Source organism: Dendropsophus ebraccatus, chromosome 1, assembly GCF_027789765.1.
Source record: "Dendropsophus ebraccatus isolate aDenEbr1 chromosome 1, aDenEbr1.pat, whole genome shotgun sequence".
Classification (NCBI taxonomy): Eukaryota; Metazoa; Chordata; class Amphibia; order Anura; family Hylidae; genus Dendropsophus; species Dendropsophus ebraccatus.
In genome coordinates, this window is record NC_091454.1 from 145,364,411 (window position 1) to 145,387,805 (window position 23,395).

Genomic DNA, 23,395 nt, shown 5'->3' on the forward strand with positions numbered 1-23,395 from the left:
CAGAACTGTACACAATATTCCATATGTGGTCTTACCAGTGATTTAAAAAGAGGCAAAACTATGTTCTCATCCTTAGCATCTATACCTCTTTTGATGCACCCCATTATTTTATTAGCCTTGGCAGCTGCTGCCTGGCACTGATCACTAAAGTTGAGTTTACTGTCCACCAATACCGCCAGGTCCTTTTCAGAAGCAGTTTTACCCAGTGTTTTATTATTTAACACATAATTGTTCTAATTATTTCTATTACCCAAATGCATAACCTTACATTTATCCACATTAAACTTAATTTGCTATTTTTCTGCCCAAGCCTCCAGTTTCTCCATATTGCTTTGTAATATGATATTATCCTCCTCTGTGGTGATTACTTTACCTAGTTTAATATTGTCTGCAAATATGAAGATTTTACTCTGTAGCCCCTCTACAAGGTCATTAATAAATAACAAAGAAGTGGACCCAATACTTACCCTTGCAGTACCCCACTAGTAACTGTGACCCAATCAGAGTATGCCCAATCGATGACCACTCCCTGTTTCCTATCACTGAGCCAGTTACTTACCCATTTGCTTATGTTTTCCCCCAGTCCCGGCATCCTCATTTCATAGACCAACGTTTCATGCGGCACAGTATCAAATGCCTTTCAAAAGTCCAGATACACAACATCCACAGCCTCCCCCAGGTCCAGTCTATAACTCACCTCTTCATAGAAGCTGATCAGATTAGTCTTACAGGACCGATCCCTCATAAATCCATGCTGGTGCTGCGTCATAAGATTATTTTCATTAAGATACTCCAGTATAGCATCTCTTACAAATCCCTCAAATACATGGCCGGAATACAACTTTAAGGGTGCCTTCACACATACCGACTCACAGCAAAAAAACTCGCTGCGAGTTTCTGCTACGAGCCGAGGTCCTGGAAGGCCCCTATTACTACATACAAGCAGTGGTCTGAAAGACCGCTGCGTGTATGTAATGCAGCCGCCCCCTTAACCCCTTCGGTTCCCACATAGGTCCCGCACTGCTGTCTTCATACATTACCTGGCTCTGGCTGCACTGGGTCCCGGCGTCTTGCTCTACCGCCCAGCCAATCAGTGTGTTGCCCAGCCGCAGCCACTGATTGGCTGGGCGGCAGAGCGGGACCCCGTGCAGCCAGAGCCAGGTAATGTATGGAGACAGCGGTGCAGGAGCCCAAGGGGTTAAGGGGGCGGCTGCGTTACATACACACAGCGGTCTTTCAGACACTGCTTGTATGTAGTGATAGGGGCCTTCCAGGACCTCGGCTCGTAGCAGAAACTCGCAGCGAGTTTTTTGCTCCGAGTCGGTATGTGTGAAGGCACCCTAAGACTGCTTTTACATGTCTCCAATTTTATGGACTTTGTGGACGGGGAAGGCAAATAATGGATTCATCCCCCAACCCGGCATGATGTGTCAATATCATTCCAGCAGCGGGGTAACTCTTTGAGTTGCCGTAGCACTGTAAGGACAGAGCCGCGTTTCTGCTTCATCGCAGTGCCGCAAAGATTAAGTTTTCCCGCTGCCGGCATAATGTGTCAATATCATGCCGGCAGCGGGAAAACTTTTGAATCTCCGCGTCGCTGCAATGAAGCAGCCACGCATGAGCAGAAGGCCAGGCAGCATTGATTATTCATAAAGAGGGGGGAGGAGGGAGTGGCAAGGCATGCCAGTGGTGCCCAAACAACTCCTCTTTGACTCTTCATTACAGTAGGAGACATGAGATTGTGCATAATCTACTTCACAGACCAATTACCAAAAGGCACCATGCTCACTAGGGGACTGTCAGCTACAGCACACTGTCAGCACTTTCGGTAGGGCCCGGGTGCTGGCAGATTCCCTTTAAACTTCGTAGCCAGCTTTTTCCTAACCGTACTGGATTTATTTCCTTCTTTGCCTTGCAATCCCTCCATTACAACTATTCCGCTATCTACAATTGTGACAAGTGGAGCGGGTTGAGTTTAAAAGGAATGTACCATCTGGCCTGGGCTAAAGCACTGGAGGCGGGCCGACGCACCCCCAGTGTGAGGAAACCCCTGCCCCTCTATGATACAGCTCCATTGATTCTATGGGTGCGTTTACACAGACAGATTTATCTGACAGAATTTGGAAGCCAAAGCCAGGAACAGACTATGAACAGAGAACAGGTCATAAAGGAAAGACCGAGTTTCTCCTCTTCATTCCTGGCTTTGGTGTGTAAACGCACCATAATGGAGCAGTATCATAGAGGGCGGGGGTTTCCTCCCACTGGGGGTGGGCCGGTCCGCCTGCAGTGCTTTAGCCCGGGCCTGATAGTACATTCCCTTCAAATCTGCCTTGGTTGTTATTTCTACCTCTTCTCTAATCTATATACTCTGTAGTATGCCTCTCAGAGCCCCTTTGATAAAGCACGGGTTAAATGGTTGGTTAAAAACCCTGAAACGACCGCTGATGACTGGGAAGATATTACGGACTACTTTTTCCGCCTCAACAACTGATTAGTAAAATGTATGCTTTACAAAGGCTCTTTGTAGCTAGAACAACATATTAGTGTAATATGGGGATTGTCACTTTTGAGTGCTGCCTCATTTCAATAGGGTTTTTTTTTATTTTTTTTTCCTTTCGTATAATTACTATGTATTTCCTCAGGATAATCCACCATTATCTGATTGGTCGGGGTCAGACGTTGGGGACCCTGACAATTTGCTGTTAGCCAGAGCTGCAGCATGTATATATAGACAACAAGCAAGGCTGGAAGCAAACAACTCTACATTTTGTAGTGGCCATGCTGTTTTACTGCAGCTCAGCTCACGTTTACTTCAATGGTAGCTAAGCTGCAATAACCTAGCATGGCCACTACGCAATGTACAGAGCTGTTTCCTGTTTTGTTCACTATGTATATGCGGGCGCAGTGGCTCTGATAAACATTTGATTAGCAATATACCTAAACGGTTGAATGACCTATACATTGAACGTTCTTGCTGCCCAGCCGAGCGATTGGACGTGCCATCTAAAGACACTGCAAACGACCTCTGATCTCGCTGATTGGCGTTTGCTTGCGCCCTTGCACTGCCCCATTCCGAGCCATGTAAAAGGACCCTTAGTAATTTACTGTAATTGTGTGTCTGCCAATAATTTTATCTGTGCCTTCTCGATTCTGGATCATAAAGAAAACAATTTGCAGTACATTGACTGTATATGCATGGTAAACTTACATTTACGGTAACTGAAACGGTAAAAGTTGGTTTCCACGTTAAGCTGGACATTAAAGCAATCGATGCAACGTGCAATCCATATTGCCTGTTATGGGATATACAGTGGTGGAGGATTGCTTTAGTGGGAAAAAGAAAGTATGGCTTTTGAGATCACTAGAATCCCTCTACTAGATGTCGACTTGACATGCAGTTTCTTAGAGGAAGCCTGATTTTCTCACAAAATTATATTTCCCATCATGGTTGGACAGCAAAGGTTTTTGCTGTCTACGCATGATGGGAATTGTAGTTTTGCAACAGCTGGAGAGCTGCAGGTTTGACACCTGAGCTCTATAGCATGTAGTCAGCTTTAATATAAATATAAATGAATAAAAAATAAAGATAAGAATTCAGAGAAACGATATTAACAGCAGATCTTAACTGGAACTTTCCAGCCCCCATTCTGGCCAGTCCTTAGATCACATAAGGTTATCCGCTCCACATGGATCACAAGATTTATTCCCATTATACAGGATGTAGCTAGAGATCCTGTCTGATGAGGGAACACAATGTAAACATATGGAGAGGCAGCTGTTTGTTTAGAGGTGGTGGGGAAGGGGTTAAGCATGGAGCTTTTCCTTGGCTTGCAGAGCTAATGGCTGCCACTAGAGGGCGCCTGTGGATTTCTCACTGTTTTTATGACTGCTTCCTTTTCCCCCTCACCCCTGTTAGGAAAATGTCCCGTTCATATTAAATCTTCTGCATGAGCCTTCCTGTATTAGAGATTGCCAAGCAGGGTGGCAGCCATGGCTCATGTGTAAATCTTCTGCTTGCTCCATTTGCCTGTGGTGTGAAGGTTTGTAGCAGAGGCCTAGTCACTGTATAGGCCTCTCAGGAGCCCCAGCCTGTAGTAGCAGCTGTGAAGTGGAGGAGGAAGGATTGAAGGCATGGCCCAAGCACTGACTCAGGAGGAGGAGCAGGTAATCTTCAGTGTGTGTATATTGTATATATTATAGACATTGCAAAGCTCAGTCTGCCATTTATCTGTGTAGTTTGTGTTAAAAATAACAATAATGTAAAACCACAGAACAGAAATTGTGTGAACTGACAAACCCGTCTGTATGACAGCATGTACAGTACATGCGTAATCTCCAAAGCAGCCCTACATGTAGTGTGGTTATAGCATACAGGTCTGCCCTGCAAGTCACTAGCATAGAAGAGATGTCTTTATGTGGAAGAAGCCTCTATATTCCACTGCTGTTATGGCTACTGCTGCACCTTGACTTTTTATCTCCCACTGTAAAAAAAAAAAAAAATCACCGTCTTTAGGAATGCATGGAGTAGCTAGAAAACTCTTGAAAAGTGAAGTTATTGCTAGCAATTTTTTTTCATCCACAGAGTTACCACCAGTTTAACAAACAATAAATCAAGATAATAAACTGTAATATTTGATTTCAGAGAAAAATGCCTTTTTCTTCTTTTTTTTCTTCTACCGCCTGAATTAATCATTCGCTGTTATTTCACTGCTAAATCTAGAGATACCAGACAAATTCTGATCAGTTCTCTGAGGTTACATACTGCCCATAGAGGGGGGGGGAAGGAGGAGGTGCAGTCAGGGATGAGAGAAAACTGACAACTAGAGGTTGAGTCTTGCAAAACTACAACTCCCATCATGCCTGGACACCCAAAGGTGTGCAGGCATGATGGGAGTTGTAGTTTCTCAGCAGCTGGAGAGCCAAGGTTCCCTACTAGAGATGAGTGAACCTCGAGCATGCTCGAGTCCATCCGAACCCAATCATTTGGAAAACATGGATATATTCATTGGCTGTATCCATGTTTTCCAGACAACCTTAGAGCTTTATCCAAGTTCAGCAGCCCAGCTAATCAAATGCCGAACGTTCGGGTTCGGATCGACTTGAGCATGCTCCAGGTTCACTCATCTCTATTCCCTACCCCTGTGCTAGATTCTAACAGGAAAGGGCACAAGAAGTGCAGCCATACCTTTAGTTTGAAGGTCCACTGCTCTATTACTGATAAAAACAGTATTTTTCTTCATTTTATAAATGAGGAATTTTGGTGCACTGGGGGCGGTCCTGTAGCACCACTTATATATAGCATGCTGCATTTAGAATTTGTTTATTGTGTGTTTTACATTTCAGTGTTGGTTTTAAGCTATCTGTTCTAGAAAATGCTGAAATGTGATTGGCTACTAAGGAGTCTTACTAAGTTGTGTTACTCTTCTAATGGGGATTGGTGTATATTTTGTTTCAATATCTTGTGACTGATTTATTAAAGTGACTGTCCCACCAGGCCCAGGCAGAAGCACTGGAGACGGCAGACCCACCCTTAATAGGAAAAACCCCAGCCCCTCCATGATGTGACTCCATTAGAATCAATGGAACTCTATCATAGAGGGGCTAGGGTTTCCTCCCACTAAGGGTGGGTCGGCCTGCCTCCAGTGCTTCAGCCTGGGCCTGATGGGACAGTCACTTTAAAATGTAGCACTGCCATAGTGACAGCATCTAAGTAAAAAGTTGCAAAAATTATGCAAGCAAATTTGTACTGATTAGACCTAGGCCTGCACCTTTATGCGACTTTTTAAAAAGTCGCAAATGATAAATTGGGCGCTAATCCCGGATTATGCAAACTTTTGGGTGAATACTCAAAACAGGCAGATTTTTTTTTTTAAAAAGTCGCATCTAAAAAATATTCACTCATCGTATACTGGTTCAATAATAAAACCAGAAATTTTGGACAAATGGGCAAAAAAATCCAATTATTCACCTAAAAATATGCGCATAGCCCTTGATAAATTTTCCCTTATGTTTCCTACAAAGACTAATTTGGGGGGAATTAATTGACATTTGTGCCACTTATATAGCATAGAAAAGTTACATATTTTGGCATGATCAAAGTAATATGACTGTAAATATTGTTTTTGACCCCTTTTTATTATGGGCAAGTACTCCCCTTTCTATGCCTCTGACATCTGTTGTCTTTCAATCTTCAGCGTAATACCTAATCTATTCCTCTCATCTAATATAACTTAGCAGGTCACTATACCGCCAACTAAAACAACTACTAAAGTGCATCACGTCAATCAGCAGGTAGCACATAGAAGCAACATACTGTTTTTCTCCTCTTGTTGCTATTTATGCCTTTTGTTTCCCAGCATTGTTTACTGAGAGCTGTATATATATTCCCAGCCTAGGATATTTTTACTTCCCCATGCTTTTTCCCAGGCCACTCAGCGGTTCCTGCAGGAGATGAATGCCTGGACTTCCTTTCACTCTGTACCCCCTCTCTCCTGGGATGTCGCAGTGAAGTTTCTAATGGCAAGAAAATTTGACGTCGTCCGAGCAATTGAGTTGTTCCACTCCTACAGGGTAAAAGAGTTAATCAAAAATGTATAATTCTCCATATTCACACACCTTAGTAAATTATAGTGTTATTCTTACAAAATTAAAAGAAAAAAAATTTATAGTAGCTGTGCACTGGGCATGTGTGATCCAGATTTACAGTCTGTATTATAGTTCAGTGATACTTCTTTGCTGGATCTAATAAAAAAAACAAAAAAACAACTAGTCAACAACAGGGAAATGGCGATTGAAAGTATAAGAATGAATGAGAATGCTATGGATTGGTTGATGAATGCGTTAGGAGGCAATGAAATGAATGGGGGGCCATCAGACTTCAGACCAAGATTGGTGGGGTGCATTCTGAAGCACAATGAAGGAAAAATATCTGTCTGACTTCCATGCTGTGTAAGTCATACAAGTACCTACGCACAAGCTGTGTATGAAAGAAACCCTGGACAATGAAACATAGACGTCTGGAGTAAATAACTTGGCCAGTTGTACGACTGTCATCCCAATAAAATGATTGGTATAAGATGCTGTCAGTGGTAAGGAATAAAAAAGTTCCCACACTACTTCTCTGTGAAAGATTAGGGGGGACATTTACGAAGCGTACGCCAGGGAGAAGGGGCAGATTCGCCCCTTCTCCCTGCCATACGCCTCCCGTACGCGCCGCTTGTTCGATGGGCGGGCTGGGGGAGCTTGGGGGGGGCGAGCATAGCCTCCTCCCGCGCGTCATCTATCATGATTTACGCCTGCTCGAAGGTGTAAATCATAATCCAAATCTACACCTGCTGTAGTACGCCGGGCGCAGGTTCGGGCGCCATCCTGGCCAACTGAATTCGATAAGAGGCGTGCGCCTCTTAGTGTATCCTGCCGGGGAGAGGGGGGCGGGGCCTAATATATAACCAGCGTACTTGTACGCCAGTCTTCATAATCCCCCCCCCCCTATATGTTTACAGCAGTGCTTATGGACTTTCTTCTAATCGTCCTGGTATTGACAGGTTGATATGACAGTACTGTGATGAGGTATTGATGGAGGTAAAATCTGTGCCTACAAGCCTAATTCAGTATCTTTAATGTGCTGTACTATCAAGCTGGCACTGGTACAACACAGGTTATGAGTATGGCACTATGGATGCTTCTAATCATCTCAATATTGATTTGATGGTATAACTGGAAGCTGTGTAGAAGGTGTGACTAGAGTATTTTAACATATGTCTGTAATTGACATTTTCATCTTTTAACGTTGCGATCGCCGGTGATCATGGTTGCCGGTGTTGTTACCTATTTTGCAGAGCTATACTGTGAACATCTAGTGCTATGTTTGATACAATCATGGAAATGATAATAATTCCTCAGTCTGTGTAGGGACAGCTATGTGTCTCACCAAGTAGGCAGATGTTACCCATTTCCAGTAGTTGGTCTGTCATCTGCAGGCCCACATCAACTGACAGAAAAGAACACAGTATTGTTGTATATTGCTTGTCAGTGGTTAAAAGTTGTATTTGTGCCTGCCAGGAGACACGTCAGAGAGAAGGGATCGTCAGACTAAACCCTCTGAAGGAGCCTCTGCTGTCTGAGTTGCTGAGTGGCAAGTTTACTGTGCTGGTGAGACATGTTTTACATGGAATATGAGATGGAACGCTACACTAGCAAAAGGTTGAACACTGTTTACTTCAAAAACGTTTTTTTTCTCTGTTTTACACTTTTCCAATAGAGTGTACGGGCCCCTACTGGAGCTTCAATTGCAATCTTCACTGCTAAACTACACCACCCAGCAAGAAAGAACAGTAGAGAGGTGCAGCACACAGTACTGCAGGCCCTCTTCTACCTGCTGGACCGAGCAGTGGAGAGGTAAGAAGCAACAATAAAGATAGTACAGTAGTTCTGATCCAGACACTAAGGGCAACATCTGCAAAGAGTTTGTATGTTCTCTCTGTGTTTGCGTGGGTTTCCTCCAGGTACTCCGTTTTCCTGCCACACCCAAAAACATACAGATAGGTGAAGCACTGCGGAATCTGTGTGCGCTATACAAATAAAAAATAAAAATAAAATAAAACATTTCAGGGAATTTGAAGCCCCAGCAGATGGGATCCTACAAGCTGTCCTACAGACAGCAGTTAAGAGCATGCGATTTTCTAATATACAAGTGGGTCATCTTCGGCCTCCTAACACAGACTATGCTGGGACAGCAATGGTGTGATATAGTAAGGACATTTTTCCAAGAAGTGATTGGAAAAGCTGCCATCTTGCTCCACATTACTGTGAGGAGGCAGACATATAAACTATAAAGAGGCCAGGATGGAAATATCTGCTGCAGAATACAGTAACAGTAAAGTGGATGAGATTTTACAAATTTCATCCACATTTTGCAAATCTCAAAAGAAATTGACCTGTTGTGCTTATTTTAAATTTCCCAGCATACTATGTTGTGAAGGTTTACCAACATTTACATTAACGGAGAGGTCCCGCATTAAATTAAAATAAAAAAGATCACCCGTAGGGCCACTCTCTCTCTCACTGTCTCTCTCCCAGCTTCTGGGTATGTCACGTCCCAGCTTCTGCTGCTGCAACGTCATGACCCGACTAATGGATTGCCCACTCAGCCAGTCAGGGATTAGCTGAGCACGTAATTCATCAGCGGGGTCTTGACATTGCTGTCAGCTGTCAGAGAGTGGTAGGGCAGCCCTGTGGGGGTACAGGGATGGGTAAGCATACATTTTTTACTATGTTTCCTCATGTGATAGATGGATATAGATATAAATATATCCATCTATCACATGAGGGAACATTTTCACGGGACTCCTCCTTTAATCACATATGAACTATATTGCTGAAACAAGTCCGCCACACATGGACCTGAACTTATATAGTTTGTGCTGCATGCCCAAATAAACTACCTGTTACAAAAATTGATGTGTCTCAACTGTTATCAAATGTTGTTCCTGGGATAAGCATGGGATGAAATATTGTGTTGCACGGTGCCCATGTAAAGGAACCGTCTACCTTATAGTATATGGTTACCCTAGGTCTACCAGAGCAGGAATAAATTACTGCTGTCCAGTCTGGTCCACTGGTCCATAGAAAAGCAACTTAAACAAGCCCCATCCCCTTTAGGATAACCATTTGCCTTTAGGCATGCACTTACAGGTTGTCAGGTCATGCCGTTTATAAAAATTAATAAAATGTATCCATTGTGATTATGTGCCACAATGTGTGCACAGTCTAGTAAAGAGACATTGATTCAGTAAATTTTGAGACTACAGACATAAAGAGGTTTTCCAAGCCCTAGGTATTAATGGGTTGAATGGGACTGAGTTGCAGTAGCAGACAAAGTGGCCCATGTGGACAAGCTGGTGTACCTGTGAAAACAATGGGAGACAGTGTCCTTCACTGATCAGACAATTATGGTTTATTTATGTATTTGTATATCAGCTTTTAAAATTAAAATATAAAAAGAGCACCCATCAGTTTAAACACTCCCTTAAAATGTATGCTCTTCAATGTACCCAGTAACTCTTTGTATAGTTTACAAAGAAGAAATAGTAGATGAGGGGTAAACAAATCTAAGGGGTCTGCATACATTTGACAAAGTAAATGAGTGGAGCTGGTATTCTTGGTCAGAATAATCTTTGGCTTGTCCATTGTTGGTTGTAGTGAACATAAGGCCCGTATGGTGGCAGAAGGAAAGCTGGTAAAGGGGATGGAGCCCCTTGTGAATTCTTATAAAGAGGCATATATCTGTTATATCAGCCTGAAATAATCTGCGCAAAAATATACCAAAATGCATCTTTTATAACAGGACCTGTAGCCAACTGATAAAAAGATGTTACCACCATTAAATAATTTAGGGTGTTGTGATTGAACACCTTTTTACACTTTCTTGATACACCCTCAAATTCCTGAGATATGTGGGTTTATATTTTAAGTGACGGGTATGTACTGTATGTCTAATGCACATCCCTTCGATGTATAATCAGGCCCCCTTATTGACATTCACTCCCAGTATTAAAAGTGAGTTCACGCGCATCTCACTATTAACTGAATTGTTAGACAAACAATAAACCTACACCTCTGGAGGACATATCAAGAAACTTTAAAAGGGTGTGTAATCGGGGGACCGGACTTTAAAGCTATTCAAAAAGACCTGTCACACAGACCTGTCAATTTCTGTGTGCAGACCCAGCTGCTGATGGAAGTTTAGGTTGCCGCACAAGCTTTATTAAGAATAGGGCTTGTGCACGGAACTCAGACATTTATGATGTTTCCATGGCAACCCAAATTCCGTGGGCAGGTGTGTCTGTAGGCGGAATTCAAATCTTTCACACGGGATTATCTGGACTCTATTGGGCTCTTTGCCCTTTCTGCCTCTCTGTGTTTTTACTTAATAGCTCAGTATCCCAGTGTTTTTTTGGCACTCGAAGTGTGACAGGTCAATTTAAAGAGCAAGACAGTAACATTTCTTTTTAAGAGTAGTCTACAGGTCATATTTAAAGGGGGGAAACTATATATATCATTGCAGGTATATAGAAACAATAAAGAAGCAATGTTTACCTTTCTGGGCTCCCTCATTGTCCTCCTATGGATGTCTGGTTTCCCTGCTAAATGATCCTGCCTCAACTGCTGGCTCAGCAACCACTGGCCACTGTGCTGTCCCATCTCAGTCAGTAATTTGCTGAGTTGTTGTCACCACTGAAAGGAATCTGTCTTGGAAGTGCAGGCGGGAGCATTCAGCGAGGACCCGGAGATGGCGCAGGAGGGCACCGTAGATAGGTAAACATAGGTTCTTTATTGTTTTCTATGTACCTGCAACAATCTATATATACTTTTCCCTAGCCGGATAACTTCTGTAAATATATTACTTGCATATTTAAACCTATAGCTTAAGTGTCCTTGTATATGGTTAAAGGTTTAGTTCACAAAAAAAAAAAAATTCTTTCAAATCAATTGGTCCCAACAAGTGGCAGAGATTTGTACTTTAAAAAAATCTAAAGTCTTCCAGTACTTATCAGCTCCTGTATGTCCTGCAGGAAGTGGAGTATTTTTTCCAGTCTGACACAGTGCTTTCTGCTGCCACCTCTGTCCCCAGCAGTAGCAAATCCCCATAGAAAACCTCTCCTGCCCTCCTGGTAAGAATACACCACTTCCTGCAGGACATACAGCAAGGGAAGACTTAAGATTTTTTAATAGAAGTAAAGTACAAATCAACTGGCACCAGTTGATTTGAAAGAAATTTTCTTTTGGTAAGCAACCCGTTAATATTTTAATAACATCCTAATGATTATATGTTTTATGTTAAGGAACAAACCCCATACAGGTCTAAATGTGGATTAAGGTGAAGTGTGTGGTATATAGACCAAAGTTAGAAAAAACTGTTATGTAACTGTCAGACTAAAGGAAACACTAACAGAAACTAATATATACAAAAACAAAACTATTCCATTTAGGATTTACATTAAAGGTGCCTTTACACACATCGGATCCGCAGAAGATTTGACAGTGCAGATTTAATGCTGTGTTAATTCATTTAGTCAAATCTGCTGCGATACGGTACATGTGAAGCTTCCCTAAAACATTATTGTGACTATGGGCATAGATTCTACAAATGCATTTTATTGGTGCATGTATTGGGTCCATTTCTTAAGTTGGTTGTGCTCTTCACTGTTGTAGCTATTCAACCACCTTTCTTTCAGAGCTCATTGTTCATTCAGTTGGATGCCAATTGCTAAGGATACACCAGATTTACTTAAGTGTTTTCTTTATTTGATAGTTACTTAAAAGTATTGATGTAACATATTGTCATGCCAGCATACATCTCGCTCTCTTCCCATTGGTACCTAAAGCCTGGGGATATGGGTGATAAGTGTTACAATATCCCAGTGCTACATGTTTGTTCAGTTGTAGACTAGCATAGTGCACTCTCGCTGCAGTGTCGACACACAGAGAAATGGCCTGGTCTTTATCTATGATATGGGGGGCAGTCAGTACAGCAACTTTGAGCTGGAATTAAGCAAGAAGATCTTGAGCCTGCTGAGGGTGAGTGTATTCTTCATTCATCCATTTGCCCTGCTAAATATACCATTATTCCAATTTCAAGCTAGGTTGTACATCCATCCAAGTTTTCCATCATATTTTTTGCCAGTTTTGGCATCTGGCCCAAGCTATAGAAGTGGGCACATTTCCTACGGGTCACATTGTCTGTGATCACCCCATAATTCTATCGACCCCTAATGAACTGTGAGAAAACTTGTGGTCACTTCCAAGCCATATAGCAGCACACATTTTACATCTAATTTACCACTGACAGAAGTCTTGAGTCTACTTCAAAGACCGAGTTTACTTTACATGAGTGCTTCTCAATTCCAGTCCTCAGGTCTCACCAACAGGTCATGTTTTGAGGATTTCCTTAGTGTGTCACAGGTGATATAATTATACTCAGTGCATCAGGTATTATCACAGCTGTTCTTTGTGTGGGATATCCTCAAAACATGACCTGTTGGTGAGGCCTGAGGACTGGAATTGAGAAGCACTGTTATACATAATCTTAATTCACTCACCCCACCCATAGTGCAGTCAAAATGTTTTTTTTTTTTTTTTTTTTTTGTAGTTTGTACATTGAGCAATGTCTTATGTTTTTATGCCAGGGTGCGTTTCCTGCTCGGCTTAAGAAGGTCCTGATCGTTTCTCCGCCAGTCTGGTTCAGGGTCCCATATTCTATCATCAGTTTACTACTTAAAGAGAAGTTAAGAGAGAGGGTAAGTCTGGATTTTTAAGTTTTACATTTTAATCTACTTGTTGAAAAGGTTTCCAGATTATTTTATTATTGTATTCATACCAGTTTAAGATATTTTTTTACTTTTTCTCAGTACTCCAAAGCTGTATATGTCCTTTGCATCTTTCTGTGTATAAATAACAATATATTTTATCCTTTTAGGTGCACATGGTGAGCATGAGTGAACTTCTTGAGCACTTGCCTCCACAGTGTCTTCCTGAGTCTTTAGGTGGCTTACTTCCATGGGATCCAGGTTCATGGAACTGCCTTCTCCTCCCTGCCCGTGCAGGAAAGCCAGATCCTCTAGATGATGTGGTACTGGTGCTGGCAGAAGGTCAAAACAGTAGTGTACATAAACCAGTGGCGGAAAGCATGACCTTGTCTCAGCTTAAGGAACACACCAGCTCTTTGGGGAGACGTGGAATTTATGATGAATATGAAGCGATAAGGAATGAACAGCCAGAGGGGACGTTTTCAGCTTCACTGTAAGCCTGTCTAATGCCTACTCTATATGTAAAGTCCATCTATATGTGCATAGATAAAGTGATGATCATCCAAATAGGAACTTCCATCATGCTCACAGAAAATTTGGTGTATCTGCACCAGAATTTCTGTGCTGTGCACTACTTTTACCATAGCGTGCATCAAAATATAATGAACTCCAACCTGTTTCCCTTATTCCACAACAGCGGATGAGTTTTCAATAAAGAAAAGGCTTCTGATTTTTAGTTATGTGTAACAGAGTTTTATTTCGGTGAATTAATGTCCTTTTTATAAAGCACAATTCACACTTTATTTATTACCCCCATTGTGATTGTAAAAGTACAAAAATCATAAATGTGATTTTCTACCATGTCCAATATTACTATAGACTTTCATGTTGTTTCTTCTGAATTCTAGATTTGTTTACCATATAACAACCCTCTCTGCTCTGTTTGTAGGGCTGTCGTGAACAGGGATCGAAATCGCTATGGAGACGTTCCGTGTCTAGACCAAACAAGAGTTAAATTAAAACGTGTCAACTGGCATGACGTAAATATCAATTATTATAAAAAATATAATATAGTACTTGCTGTGTGGTCAAAAACTTATAAGCAGTATGAATAGTGTTTCCTCATACAGAAGGCAATCATGTAAAGTTACATTATTTTAGGAAAAAAATGTTAAATTGTAATGGGCCTGATATGTAATGCGTACAAACATAACCAAAATAACTATTATAAAAACTATTTTTGATACAAATGTTCCTATCATGGGATAGATGCAGAGACTAAAAAGCTAAAGACACTCACTGTCCAGTCCCCTGAAGTGGAATGCTGGAGTACTTTTTCTCTGCCATGTCACTGAATTTGACAGCACAGAGGTCCAGTGTGAAGATGTAGACATTGTAGGGAGTTTTACAGTATGCATTTTTAAAGTGGTTATTCCAAGATTAAAGGGAACCAATCACTGGCTTTGTGCTTATAAAGGCAATAGCAGTGCCCAATAGATGTGGTCATAATGTTTCCTACAATATCTTCCTTGTGCAATCCAGTAACTTTCTATTTGGTAAAGGAAACAGTATGACCACATCTATTGGACACTGCTAGTGCCTTTTTAAACACAATACTGCTGATTGGTACCCTTTAAAACTTACTCCTATACCCAGGGCCAGACTGGGACTGAAATTCACTTAAAAACTATTTATACATTGCTACCCTTCCATAAAACATAATAAACATCTTATTCTTGCCTCACCGCACTCCCCAGTGTCCTCCTGCAGGATCTCCAAGTTCTCTGCTGAAGGATGCTGCTGCCACTTCCCAGCAGTGACAGCCCAATCACCAATCATGTGACCGCAGTTTATCTCTAGTTTTATTTTTGACATAAGATTTTATTTTTAGACAGATGTACATAAGCTATATCCGCCGCAGAAGTACTTTGCGCCGATAGTTTTTTGTTTATGCACTATACTCAGACAAAACAAATAATATACCCACGTGACCGCATGAGCATTGATCTCATTTCCGGTTCCGTGCGTTCCACTGTGGCGTGCGCTCCACGGCTGTGCGGGATCCACGGCAGGTAACCATTATCTTAATCATGAATGATATATATACCACCATCAACTACCCTTTATTATAACTCCTGATGAAGTTATGGTGTCATAACGGAACGCGTGGGGTGTAGGTGCTATGTGCCGGGGTGTTCTTGCTATTACAGTTTATAGGTTGATTACTTGGAGCAATTCATTGATTTTGTATGTATTTGGTTTTGTTGTGGACGTATTGATTCATTTCTGATTTATTGTTACTTATTTTCATGCATTTGCTCCATTTTACATTGTATTAGTAGCGAGTTCTGATATATTCAGGAACAATTCTTTCCACCAAGCATATTACTTGTTGCTCTGTTCATTGTAGGGGCACTTGTGAACTTCTTTGTGGCCTTTTAGGCCTTTTTAAGTGTTTTTAAATTTCTTGTTGATGTTGGTTTTTTCATAATAAACTATATATTTTTGAGTATTTCTGAGTGTGCATACTATTATAATTAGTCTAGTCGCTTTTTCTTGGTTGCTATAAAGATTTGTTCTTTGACTAGCTATTTGTACCTCTTTTCATATAATTACATTCTTATACGCTGTGCCTACCACGCTATTCTCTCTTTTCAGCCCAGTCACCAATCAGTGACTGAGGCTAAGTAGGCTGTCATTGCCAAGACAAGTGCGTCTCAGATGTGGCGGCAGCATTTAGCGAAGGACCCAGAGATGCTGCAGGAGGACACAGGGAGAGAGGAAAAGTGAGGATAAGATGTTTATGTTTTATAAGGGAAGCATATGTAAAAAGTTTTAAGTTCTTGAGTACCCCTTTAACTGGGAAATATATCTGCCTTTATATGACGCACTAAAAAATAATCACAGTACCATTGCTCACACTGCAAATATACAATCAAAAAGCAGGCGTCCTCCATTCACATAATGGACATGTACTGCATGTGCCACTAACATACCCACTACATACTACATGTGCCACTAACATACCCATTAAATACTGCATGTGTCACTAGAATACCCACTACATACTACATGTGCCACTAACATACCCACTACATAATACATGTACTACTAGCATATCTGTCACAGGTGGCGAGGTTGGACACTGCTACAGCTGCTAAATGGCTGAGATATTTATCCACTTTTCTGTGGATAGTGAAAAACTTGTAATCTTGGGATAACCAAACAGATTTGAATGGGTTTTCCAGTTGGGAACCCTTTTTTGGCACTGCTTAGAGAGGGGGTGGATAAAAACAATTACATCCACTTACCTCCCTGGCTCCAGTGCTGCCACTCACACTCTGCTTTTCTGGGCTGATGAGTTGGACTCTTTCAATGACACCAGGCGGGAAACGGACTGTGCTGCAGCGTAGTCTTCTTCCCACTGACTCTCACGAACGGTACAGGTCAGAACACCTACAACTACATGTCAAAAGTTTTTATGATGACAGGTACACTTTAATTGTGAACCAGAGGTTATATGAACTCAAAGTATACTTAAAGCTTATTTCTGACCTGATGTGTAAATCTTTAACCTTTAGCGATCGGACTATATAAACGCCAGTTTTATGGATGGATACTTACAGAAGAATATGTACATTGGCACACAAGGTAATGAATATAGTTTTCCAGTACTGATGATAATAAGAGAAGTTTAGATGTGCTACATGTGTACGCATGAATTATCATTGAAAGTATGCATCTGGATTAGTGAGTAGGTAGAAGGATATGTTTCTATGCTTTAACAAAACGAATATTGTATAAATGTATGCTTTCCTCCAGGACCTATGGAAAATACATTCCAGGATTTTTGGCAAATGGTTTGGGAGCAGAATGTCTTGGTTATTGTCATGACAACACGGTGAGTCAATTGAGATTGTGTTTTGGAGCATTTTAAATATTTTTGCATTCCATTTTATTTTCTTATTTGCCTTTTAATAAACAGAGTTGAGGAGGGTGGTCATCGAAAATGTGGACAGTATTGGCCTTTGTCTCCAGGATCGGTAGCTGCTTATAGTGCTGTAACAGTCACAAACAAAGCGGTTGAGAACCACCAACATTATAGAAAGACTACTCTGGAAATCAGTGCACGCCAGGTAGTACCTTTATGCTTCATGTTTCATTATACAGATTTGAGTTGTTAATGGAGGCAATTGGGGGAGGGGGAGAGGGGATGGGTTATTAACTCGTGTGGGCAGCGCAGACATAAAAAATTCACCTGTGTTTTGCAAAAACTGGGTGGGACAGTGGGCAAAATTGGTCAAACTTATGCCTGCCCCAAGCTGGCGTATATTTCATCAACGACACACTGAGAGCTCCATTCTGTTTTTGATTTTTAATGGGTGTGTGCCTCTAAATCCTGCCTGCCCATGTGGGGAACGTTTCGTGCTACATGCATATTGTCAATTGGTTTATGCTGTTGCTGTGACTACAAATACGGTGTCACACAAATTAGATTATTATTAGATTATTGTCTACTTTTTCTTTTATATACATTTTTCCACACATAAATTGCATACCATCCATATTGATCCTTCTTTATTTCCTCCTTTTTGTAACATATGTATATCTTGTAATTCAGGTTCGGGAAAGAAGGCAGATCAGTCATTTGCAGTTCCTAAGCTGGCCAGACTTTGGGGTTCCCAGCTCTGCTGCTGCTCTTATCAACTTCAGAGATGCTGTAAAGAAGGAACAGAAAAAATTGGTGAATGAGCTAGGAAACCAATGGAAAGGTTCTGCAGGAGGTCCTCCAATTGTTGTACATTGCAGTGCAGGAATCGGAAGGACAGGTACTGAAAACAAAATGCAGTGGGTGATGGCAAGATTGATTGGGAATAAATGCTGAAAAAATGTGAATTTCTTTTCGAAGAGATACAGCCCTAGCTCATGTAATTCCAAGAAAACAAAGCTAACCTTATTATTTTCCATCAGGTACTTTCTGTACGCTGGATATCTGCTTGTCCCAAATAGAAGATGTGGGCACCATGAACATTCAGCAAACAGTCAGAAGAATGCGGAAGCAGAGAGCATTGAGTATACAGACTCCGGAGCAGTATTACTTTTGTCACATGGCTATCTTAGAACACCTAGGCAGCTGACATAAACACCTTTACATACCCACTGATGCCACTTCCAGTGTCAAAGAACAAAGGACCAACATTAGGGGCTGAAGGCCTTAATTACCTATGGGTGCTGCAAAGGCAGATAGGGAATCCCAGTTTATGGCTCCAGTGTAAAGCAATAATATTATACTATTTGTATCCAGGAATCGCACAGTATAATACTCCAGGCACTTTCACTTTTTACTTAAGCACTATATAAGTATCTAAAACCGATTACAAATAGTGCCGATACATAATCATTACACTATAATTAATCAATACATGGATGTTAGACAGCTTCTAGAAATATATGCATGTAAACACCTGATCTATCATACAGATACTGTACACTGATTTACATCCCACACGTATACACATTGCCATTGTCATTCCAGTTATCATATGCAAGTATGTAAGGAAACCACTTGCATTAAACACAAACATGAATTTTACGGTTTAACCTAAACTGTGGATGAGTATCCAAAACAATGGAATCCTGCTGCTTTCTCACTTCCTTTTATTGCAGAGATTTCCTGATAACCATGATCTTGGGCTAGAAGTGGTAACTGCTATTCCTTATTTCTAGCATTACAATAATACCGTATCTCAAACACATAACTTCTCAGCTAAAGCGCCGAATAATCTTGTCTGCAAATATCACACACATGAAAATAGGTATTTGTCAATGTATTTTACTTGTGTATCATAGTCCTGGGGGACCAATTAAATAGAAAAGACTATGAGATGTGAAATTATAAGCTATGGCTAATATGAAATAACAAGGGAGATGTAGGCAGGATTGTATCCTGGGTTATTATGAATGTAATGGAAACAATTTCTAGTAAATGGACCTGCACTGTTCTGTATGCAGGCCAGGATAAGCAGAAGCATTAGCTGTCACACATGTATATAAATGTACAGACCTTTAATCCCCTTTTTGATTCTTTACTTGTATAATGTATATGGATGCACAAGTGTATGTGACTTTTCTTAACTGGAAATGGATGAAGATGGGATGCATTATCATTAATGCAAAACCAAAATCAAATAGACAATGGCCCAGATTTATCCCTTTTTTTTTTTTTATCTCCGAAAAATAGCAACCAAACGTCTTTTGGTCTTTGTTCATATGGTCACTACAGAACTATTATTTGCTTGTAAGAGAAAAAGTCCATCTTAACAGCATAATATGGTTGTTGTTAATGGTTAGCAGTGAAATCCCTGCGTATTTATAGTGCAAGGTACTTACTGTATTTTTTCTCTATCTTCTTAATGTTAATACGTGTTTTCCACATACTATTACAGCTCTGAGCAGCTTTTTCTCAAACTCTGTTTTAAATTTTCTTTGTTATTCTTTCTAAAAATGTCTGAATAAAATGACAACTCTGCGTCCTCATTCCCCATCAATAGGGTGGCTCCATACACAGGCACGTACCACTGACTACATGGAGTTAGTGTTACTGTTATTTAAAGAAAAGTTTAACATGTCCGTTAAGTCACTGAAGTGCCATCTGCTCAAAACTTCTGACAAGCCTGTGTGGAATTGCAGTTTTTTAAATGGCAGCCATGCTTTAAAGTGTGTAGGAACATCTTCCCCTTTGACTAGAACAATGGTAACATCCATTTGTAAACGTATTTCTACATTTCTAGGAGCTGCTACAGAAGGAAGGCATTAAAGCAGAATTCTAGAAAAAGGTTCTACTGAATTGGTATTTTTTGGGAACTCAAGTATTTTCCAAAACAGATTTGTAGAGAGAGCTGACAAGTTTTACAAGTGGTACTGTAGCAAACAACTTACTTATGGTTTGTGCATCAGTACTGCCAGTTTCTCTGTGCCTCAGCCCTTGCACTATCAGGTCCCTCATGCTGACGGCTTCCAAATAAAAACGAGTACAATGCCAGTCTTTTCATGCTCGCAGATGTCTGCACAGTGCTGTTGTGAATATTAGCACAGTCTTGGCATGCAAACATCACGAAACACACAAATTAGCAGTAAACACCCTACAACCAATGCTTCTGGCTGCAGCAATAGAGTACAGTAGAGATGTACTTGTCATGTGCCAACATAGTCAGCAGAGTTAGTATAAACCTAACCACATTCCCTTAGTAGACCCTTGCTATTGTTACTCTACAGTCTTTAGTACAACTTAGGTAAATTTAAGCATAACCGTCATTGCATTTATATATTTTTAATGACTGAAAATTGTAAGTGATTTTATACATTATTACAATATATTTTATTACCTGTTTAGCTTGTTTTCAATAGAAAACAGCAGCTGACCCCCCCCCCCTTTCTAAATACACATTGCTATGCAGAATCTGTCCATAATAGCTGCCTGCACTCTGCCTCCCTATTCTTTTATAACTAAAAATAACTTTCCTGAGTGCCAGTGCCAGAAAGCGAGAGAGAGCATTGTTTATGGCATTTAGGAATCCTATTTTACAGCTATAGAAGAGGAGGGAGGCTCTGTTATTCTCTGTTGCTGCCCATACTGCTATACGGGCAGTAGCAGGGAGTAATCTAGAGACTCTTGCACTGCTTGTTCAGCAGTAGGGGCTGCATGCACAGCTTATTCTGATCATGTGCTCTGCTTCCCTGCACTTTTATAACTGTAAATAGGTTTCCTAAGAAAAGCTATTTTAAGCTGAGGAAGAGCACAGGCAGCTATGCAGAATCTGTATATGCAGCTATTGTGTACGGATTCTGCATAGCAATGTGAATTTAGGATTGGGGAGAGGGACACAACTGCTGTTTTCTGTTGAAAACATGCTAAACAGGGTAATAAGGTATATTGCAATAATATTTAAAATAGCTTACAATTTTCAATAATCAAAAAGAAATCACAGGTATGCTTTAAAAACTTGTTTATGTAGGGGGGCCTGTACTCACAGCAGCCAGGGATTTTCCTCATCTCACACATTACAGAATGTCATGAGTCTGAGCAAACCTGGAAGCAGCTGTATCTTATTAGATACAGAGAAGAGCTTTGAGACAATATAATATATGCAACAGGAAACATACATTGGGGTGTTGGGTACCAAGGGCTATTGGAATCTACTCAGAAAGCATCTAGAGTAAGAGTGCCTAAACTTATTCAGATAATCTAGGGAACCATAGACAGAGGATGCTGCCGCCAATTTTTTGCATACTTTGTCTTCATGTTCAACAGTGCCACTTTTAAAAGTGTTAAAGGCAGCCATCTTGTTAAATAGGTGGCTGCTTATAGTGATCGTTATTAGCGGCTGTCTAGAGATGAGCGGATTTCCTGGGATACAGCCTATGCCAATGGCTGTATACCAGTTTTCTAGGCGTTCCTTAGGCTGTATCCACCCGCTGCACAGAGTTGGCAGACAGCGGGAGTCAGATGCCGATAGTCCAGGTTCATACGAACCCGAACTTCGGGAAATCCGCTCATCTCTAGTGTCTACGTTACAAGACGTCCGCCTTTCCCGATATTATTATGAAGTGGAAACATAGCCTGTCCACAGAATAGGTGATAAAACATCTGATCGGTGGGATGGACAGCTAGTGGGATCACCTCCATTAAGACTTCCAATCAGGCCCATTTGAATGGAGCAATGGCACAGTATGCACATTGTCATCCCATTTGAACTCTATGGGTCAGCAGAGCTCTAGTAAATTGAGTGTATGGGAGCTGAAGGGCAATTTACAGTTAAGCATTTAACTGTAAACACGAACCTATAAGGATATAGTTTTCTCACTTTTATGTAAAACCCAGCAAGAAAACCGATTTCTAGTCCAACACTGAGAGCCACTGTTTATTGCTTGGAGGTTTAACATAGAATTGATCTAGAAGGAGGTTCAGTGTTCACGTCATAAACATACATTGATTTCATGATTTAAATACACTATTTAAATAATAAAAAAAGTCCTATATTTTCATATAATAACCATATTTCAATTTTGTTATATGGTGAATCATTCCACAAGAAGAAAATTTGTGTAAGTTTTTCATGTGCCCTCATCAGATTTTGTATAAAATGACTTCCGGATAAAAATGGCGACAGAATGTTTAGCTGGAATTCATAGACAATCCATAAGTGCCACCACGCACAACCTCCTAATTTCACTAGTGCCAGAAATAACAGCAGAATTAGTCTTTTCCAGTAGGTTACCTTTATCAGTATTATGTGATCTTCTACAATTAAATGGTCTCAGCTTGTGTATTTTTATGCTTTGTAAAAATTTAAAAGCCTAAAGCTTTTCTGGTGGATTGTTGGGTGTGTAGTATTACTGAACATTTAGTACTACATACCGAATGTCATTATGTATAGTTACCTGTAAATTGTATAAGGCTCTGAAAACGCTCTTGATTTTGGCTGTGCAGTTTTATATTACGTTGTCTTACAATTGACAAGTCTTTTTTATTATCTCTGCTTCCTTTCAAAAATTGTTGTCTTTTTTTCCAAAAAAGTAGATATTTGATTGTGTGCCTATATTGTCTTTATTCAATTTCCAGATGTTTATGATGTAGTGCCTTTTGAGCCGTCATAATAAAAGTCTACCTTGCCAATGTTTTACAGTGTGTTTCATTGCCTGGTATACTGTACAGTATATAATGTAAGGGAGCAGATTTATTTTACATTCAGCACTACACGTTAGTTCACTGAGTAATCTTTACCCAGTTTCTCCAGGTCGTCCATTATTAAAACACCATTGGATGGTTGTGGCTCTTTACTTACCTTCATTTACTGAAGATCAATCATTGAAACAGGCTATCCAGTATAATCTGATACAGTGTACTAGTTAATTATGCAACAATGTATGCCATACCTTTTATACTCTAGAAGAAACTATTTTTATGGGGCATGTGTCGCAGTCTTATGTGCTTATGGGTCTCAAACCTCTTATTTTTTAATTGACACATAAGGCCTGTCGGCCTGCAGGCTAGCGAGCTACCTGCCACTAGTGAGGCCGACTCGCTA

At 40.7% G+C, this 23,395-nt stretch overlaps 1 protein-coding gene across 2 annotated transcripts; it reads left to right on the plus strand.

Moving 5' to 3' along the window:
• Positions 1-3,876: 3,876 nt before the first annotated feature.
• Positions 3,877-22,987, plus strand: PTPN9 (protein tyrosine phosphatase non-receptor type 9). Of its 2 annotated transcripts, none has more exons than XM_069981336.1 (13): positions 3,877-4,176; positions 6,427-6,570; positions 8,062-8,151; positions 8,261-8,397; positions 12,474-12,579; positions 13,188-13,298; positions 13,478-13,800; positions 14,257-14,347; positions 16,889-16,958; positions 17,130-17,208; positions 17,293-17,443; positions 17,929-18,136; positions 18,279-22,987. In XM_069981336.1, the coding sequence occupies exons 1-13, from the start codon at positions 4,132-4,134 to the stop codon at positions 18,443-18,445; spliced, it is 1,722 nt and encodes a 573-aa protein (XP_069837437.1). In that variant the 5' UTR covers positions 3,877-4,131; the 3' UTR covers positions 18,446-22,987. The 2 variants fall into 2 exon arrangements, with proteins under 2 accessions (XP_069837437.1, XP_069837447.1); XM_069981346.1 differs by having other exon boundaries at positions 3,877-4,164.
• The last annotated feature ends 408 nt before the right edge of the window (positions 22,988-23,395 follow it).